Consider the following 6,578-nt stretch of genomic DNA (forward strand, 5'->3'; position numbering starts at 1 on the left):
CAATTTAGGGCCCCAGCAGTAATCGAGCATTGTGAATCTTAAATCACAAAAGTAAACCATGGTACAAAAGTAATCTTCTTCTTTACCTTCCTTGCAAGTGCCCAAAATTTCAAGCCAGATATGTAAGAACTATCACATGAAGACGTTTCCCCCTAGATATGAACAAAGGACTGACAACATATTCAAGTGCATTACCTATATAACCACAAAAATTGTCATGACATCAATGGCAGGACTCTCCTCCTCAACCCTCACTTCCACAAATGCATTGGTAAAAACCCACTGACACAACCAAGAATGCCTTCCTTTATAATATTGTCCATGACAAAAACACGAGCCAAAGCAACACATATCCATGCTTTGCACCGACTTTACTAAGGAGAGAACAAAATTCTAGGCATACAAGACAACCCACAGTCAAGAAATAGGTCCAAATCTGTAACTTCAAACATCGCCCAATCCTTTGCATGTTTAATATTCACTACAACCCTTCGAGTTTCACCTGCCCTACACATCAAAAACAGCAGGGCAAACAAACCAGACAGAAAGACAAAATTTCATCAAACTGATACCCACCACCAGCTTGCCATCACATCTCGTGGGAGCCAGACCATTGCGCCCATCAAAAACACCTATGAACGCTCAAATGGAACAATAAGCATGCTTGAAAATAAACTAGCTAGCACACAATTTCTGCAAGATTCGTACACCCAAAGTGCAGATAAATCTTTGTCAGAAACAAAGTAGTATATTCATCAAAACAAGGACTTAAGAGAGGCCAGTCCACTAAACACTCTGGTGCACAAAAGCGGGAGACTGGCCAAGCTCCCAAACGAACATCGTAAGGATTTCAAAGAGTGCTAGAAACTCACATAGAAGCGTTAATAGCCCCAATTAGAAAAACTAGGTGTTAGTAGCCCGAGTATAGATTTGCTGGTTTGCATGAGCTGCCACCAGCCTGATTGTGCCACGATCAGTTAACTCCCTAATAGCCTTCCGAGCAAGTGATCCATTTATCTGAAAATTGCAAAACGACCCACATTTACAAGCATGACTTTGCTACCCATAACAGCATACAAGTAAATCTAGGCTCACTCTTAGTCGATCCGAGAGGATAGAAGGTGTAATGAGCTTGTACTTCGGCACCTCTGACAGTAGCTTATCATATGTTGCTTGATCAAACAAGACCATGTTGTTCACTTTCTCCTTTTGCTTTCCTTTGCTCCATTTCTGGTTGATAAACAGGAAAGTGACCACACATAAGCATAAAAAATCCCAATACAAACAAGGTAGAAATAAGACAAACCGAACAAAGTTAAGTGTTTTCAAATTGTGTGAATCATGTAGCTGTTAAGACATTTTGCACCAGACATTTTGCCCATTTTATTGTTTTCTTTCCAGTTTTGTGGATTTTTTGTGAAGGGTATTTTTAGAGGTTTTGGCCAACCCAGACCTAGCACACCATATCAATGCTGCCAAGGTCCACCATTTGGTTATCTTGTATCGTTTGCTTCTAGAGTTATGGAGTTATTGAGTTACCGGCTTCACCTTCACCTCTCTCTCTCTCTCTCTCTCTCTCTCTCTCTAAGAAAAGGAGGCTGATTCTATTACTTGAAATCCTTCCAAAACGCCCAAATGGTGCCTATTTTGAGAGCAAGTACATCATCAAACGGGAATCTGTGAAAGGAGATACAACTAGGCACATGACCGAATGGAAAAAACAAGTCAAGGGTAAAAAACCTCTCCTAAAGAGAGTAAAAAGTGCCCTGGCAAGCTAGCGGAGAGAGAATGGCAGTAGCTGAAAGACATGCACTTCGACCAAAAGCCCATTCAGCAACTGCAAATCAAGAACCAGAGCCACCAAAAGCCACCAGCAGTGAAGATGACAGTGAGCAGTTACGAGAAGCTCGGTGTCGAGCAAATGCCCACCAACTGGCAAAATCTGACAGCGAAAGGTAATGGAAAAACAAAAGTTGGTAACAAAGGTGAGGGTGAAGACGCAAGATGGCACAAAGTGGGTAACAAAGCACTACATCAAAGCAGACAAGGAGCTTTCATCCAAAAAAGCGAGCAGTCCACTTCTTGAAGGTGGCTCCTAAAGCCATAGCTGAAGAGGGAAATAAGGGACAGTGCAGGAGGCTTTGAAAAGTACGCCCAGGAGAAAACCATCCGAAGAATCCTGGGAGAGCGACGAGAGAGAAGAGCAGCTTCCCAACCACCAACCAAGCCACAACAGCAACTTAAGCCAAAACACCAACAAGCCCAACCAAAAGACGATGAAAACAAACAAACAAAAACAAAAGCAAAAAATAAAAGCAGCAGAAAGGAGAAAACAAGAACAAGAAACTCAAAGGACATGCTTCCACTCACTCACACCCCCCCAAAAGCAAGCCTTCAAAGAGCAACAAAGCACGTGTGCGCATGCACACAGATAAAATTAAGAACAACCAAGAAACAAGGAAAGAAAAAAACGAACCCGAAACAAGGAGGGAACCAATGAAGCAGTCGGACCAATAGAGGGAGAAACGCCCAAACAACTGCCAAGGAGCCTGCAGCACGAGGAGGAGGATTGGTGTGGAAGGCGAGGTTGCGCATGCAACCTTCTCTAGGCAGAGACAGCGGTCACGACAGGCTTCATGTTGATGGATTATCGATAGGCGGCACTTCCAGCAGCGAAAACTTGACAGGAGAAGATCGAACGCAGCACATGGCAAATGCACACAAACCAACAAGACCAAAAGAGGGAGGAACACCTGAAACAATTGTTATGAAGTCTGCAGCATCATGAGGAAGATGTCGCTCATAGGGATGCAAGGTTGAACCTTCTACAGAAACAGTAAGCCTGACAGCCTCCATAGTGGAGAAGGGATAGCGGCCCTTGATGTTGAAGGCGAGGGTAGGGCATGAAGCTGGTTCGACAGAGATCAGCACCAAGTCCGAGCGCTTACAAGGACAGCAGTGCAAGGAGGCTAAAGACGAAACTCTAGAACCAACGGCAAGAGGGGCAAAATCAACAAGGCCGCCACAGAGGATGGGGGGCCGTGACGGGGTTGGAGTAGAGCGTGCAGGCAAACAACCAAGGTGACGCACGTGTTGGCAAAGTGCAAGGCCGCTGCGAACAAAGAAGGGCTTTGCGCAGGGACAAGGCTGACGCGAGCAATGGCTCGCGGAGGGGGCCTCGCGCAAGGGGCCAAGCTATCACAAGCAGAGGAGGGAGCCTCACGCAAGGGGCAGGCCGTCGCGAGTAGAGAAGGGAGCCTCACGCAGGGGCAGAACCCTCTCTCTCTCTCTCTCTCTCTCTCTCTCTCTCTCTCTCTCTCTCTCTCTCACACACACACACACACACACACACACATGAGAAAAGACAAGGGCTTATTCACCCTAAGCCAATACAAAAGAGTGACAATGTGTAGGCTATGTAAACATCAAGGTGGTCTATACGATGAATGTAGAATGACCCACTGTGGAGGTGCATAACGCCATCCCGACGGAAAAGAATAGACAACAGTGCCCATGTGTGAAGAAAGACGCAGTCAACATTGCTCCGTTGCCCTAGAGAAGCCGGCTGAAGAGTCCCATTGACTGCGAAGAGTATGCAACAGCTCTATCCAAATCGCTGTAAAGATCATGGACGTAGGGGATGACTATGAGCCCAAAATGTGCACATCGAGCCTCCCACACGGTCCAAAGTGTGATGCTGCATATCAAGGTAAAAACTGTGTCTTGCCAACTAGTGACCTGCATCTAGAATCATCTACAGAGTGCACGGTCTATAACCCAAGGGAGTAAGCAAGAAGATCGGATCCGTCGACAGGCCCTGAGAAAAGATGTGACCCCGGAAATTGCAAAAGCCATACAACTGCCCCCGACATCACGAACCCATCATGGATGCCCGCTCTAATCAATAAACAGCAAACTGCAATCCACACTTGCTACACAAAAGGACAAACCCAAAAACGATGCCTCAAAGACTTAGGCTCTCAAGTACATCTCTAACAAGTCAAATCGTGACCATTGATTGTCGTCCAAGTACCAACTGGCAATTCTGCATGTGCTGTTATCCACATGAAAAAACTTATCCTGCAGCTGATCCGGAGAGTCTCAATGCATGACCAAATCTGTCTCTTGAAAGCAAGGAGGATGCGTTGATCCTACCATAACTATAATTGGAGTGGACGGTAAGGAGGATGCCGAGTCTGCAAAAGAAACCTCCTCCAAGGGTGACGGAGTACTCAAAAAATGTCAAGAGGGGCTCCATCATTGATCAACGAAGGCCACTACCACTAACCAGGATCCCAATCCAACTGAACAAGTGGATTTCCCTGCCAAATCTACGGTCTCCAAAGTGGTGTCTCCTCTATAATAAAAACACATTACCTCCTCTAGAAAGAGCCAACCACTCTAAACCTCGGCTTGTCAATGGGCAGTCAATTGCTACTGATCAGGTAGAACCCCACCCTCAAACTCCAGTATGATGTGACATCCATAATGGCAATCTCCGCAATCCTAAAGACAAGTATCCCCTGCATAGCAACAATCGAGTCTCTCGAGTGAGGGTCGAAGTACCACCACCATCTGTGGTGAGAAGGTAAAAGATTCTCTCCCCATATGAGGACCTTCCAATCAAATGGAATAGCCTCATCAATCTCTCATACGAACAGGAACCCCTCTACGGATCCCGTAGGTAGCTTCAATCACCTATGCCCCAACCAAGGAAGCATCTGACCAACAGTGTAAAGAACCTTTTATCATTACATCTAGCACAGTCAATGTATGTCCTCTTGCCTCGCTAACACGTCTAAATCTGTCACATATGCATTCCATACACGTGGTTGCCTCCTTACCTCCTCCACACATGAAGGCGGGTGGCAAATCAAAGCAACACTAATTCCTTCTAAATCTATAGCAAGCAGCCCATAAATGATGACAAATGAGACAACATCTACGAAGATGAATCTGATAGTCAGGCACCAAACACCTGTAGTATCTAGAGATCCAAAACGAAAAGAGGTATGTGACAAAGCATGATGCAGAAACTCTTCCCAAGGCTCTATCCCTAGAAACAATCCGCATGAGCTTCGCAAGCGATGCCTTGCTTGCATCTCTACCCAATCCTCCCTCCTCTCCAGTAACCGTGTGTCTCCATCTCTAATGCAAAATGCATTGTGTGTCTGCAAGAAAACATGAGAGACAATTGTCCAATAGAAGTGGTGGACCCTAGCTTGAAGTTGAGAATATGAAGTCTCAGTGCCAATGTTGACAATGTACAAATTGAAAAGAACATAAACTACTATAAAGCACACAACAATCACCCTCATTTTCTGTTGTATCTGTATAACGACAATATGCACTTGAGAAAGCTTTTGAAACACAACTTGTTACTTGTTCAGGAAACTCTCCAACTAACTCCTACACAAAGCACTAAAAATTTCTTTAGAAGTGCTTTCTTCTAATAGCTGTGCAAAATTTGACACCTTTCGGATAATCTTTAAGTCCATGGTGTGTTGCCAAGTGGCAGGCGCCAGTAAACCCATGTGATGATGTGATGAAATTGTTACTTCTGACCATGATGCTTTTCTAGAAGTGCCGTAATCCATATTCCAAAAAAAACCTCGACTACGAAGTTCCGAGGGTCCCAATCCGCTTTATGTTGCTTCATAAGAGTAATAAGAGTACCCTCTGCTATCTTCACGAATTTTGTAATAGAATGCTGCATCACTGCCCGTCTCATCGATCATTGAATCATTACTTTAACAGACACACACTTGCCCAAAATTGAAGCTGCTCTCTCTCTCTCTCTCTCTCTCTCTCTCTCTCTCTCTCTCTCTCTCTCTCTCTCTCTCTCTCTCTCATTACAACCCGATTCAACAATACATGGAGCTCAACCCTTACCTTCTTCTTCTGCTTGCCGCCTCCACTACTCTTGGCAGGTTTCGAGGGGGCAGAGGAGGCCTTATCCTTCTTGGGAGCCTGTACAAGAAAGCCATCTGTATCAAAACTCAGAAATGGTCACGCAAGGAACGTAGCTCTTAGAGTCGTCCTCACCATGACGACCACTTGCAGGTGCAGTAACGAACCCTACAATCAAACTTACAGAAGGGGCTTTATATACTGAACATAAAACTTAGTCCGACGTTAATTTGTCGGTAATGTTGAACAATTGGCTATTGATGGACCCACTAGGCCTATCATCTATCCTCGTTTATAACTGAAACGGGGTGTCACTTGAGGGATCGATGGCGACGAGCGCGATCGGCAGGGCGGGGAGCTTTAGGCCGTTGGATCGACGCCCCTAGAGGGGGCAAGTTTTTATACACATAAAGGCGAATTGCCTGCATGGAGGCGTGTTAGGCGGGATGGTTGAGGTCTGCGAGTGGGTGGGAAGGGGTCGCCACCTTGAGGCGGGAGTGGGACAGGCGACGCGCTTTTTTTTTTCCAGCCAGCTGAGATCCAACGGTGGGATGCACTCGGGCCGTTGATCCCTCGAGTGCACCCCTCACTTTGTCATAAGAAGTAGAATTCATCCCGTCATATTATTGAAGTCATATGGAAGCATTCGAGATGGAGATAAACCACGA

General features: G+C 45.6%; 1 protein-coding gene across 1 annotated transcript; it reads right to left on the minus strand.

The window, feature by feature from the left end:
• Positions 1-705: 705 nt before the first annotated feature.
• Positions 706-6,123, minus strand: LOC147429171 (small ribosomal subunit protein eS25-like). Its single transcript, XM_086495296.1, has 4 exons — positions 6,046-6,123; positions 5,893-5,970; positions 1,096-1,230; positions 706-1,017 (listed from the first exon to the last, which is right to left on the minus strand). Exons 1-4 carry the CDS (start codon positions 6,046-6,048, stop codon positions 904-906), a joined length of 330 nt encoding a protein of 109 aa, XP_086351422.1. The 5' UTR covers positions 6,049-6,123; the 3' UTR covers positions 706-903.
• Positions 6,124-6,578: the final 455 nt, after the last annotated feature.

This window comes from Adiantum capillus-veneris, chromosome 22, assembly GCF_014529385.1.
Source record: "Adiantum capillus-veneris isolate H3 chromosome 22, ASM1452938v2, whole genome shotgun sequence".
NCBI classification, from domain to species: Eukaryota; Viridiplantae; Streptophyta; class Polypodiopsida; order Polypodiales; family Pteridaceae; genus Adiantum; species Adiantum capillus-veneris.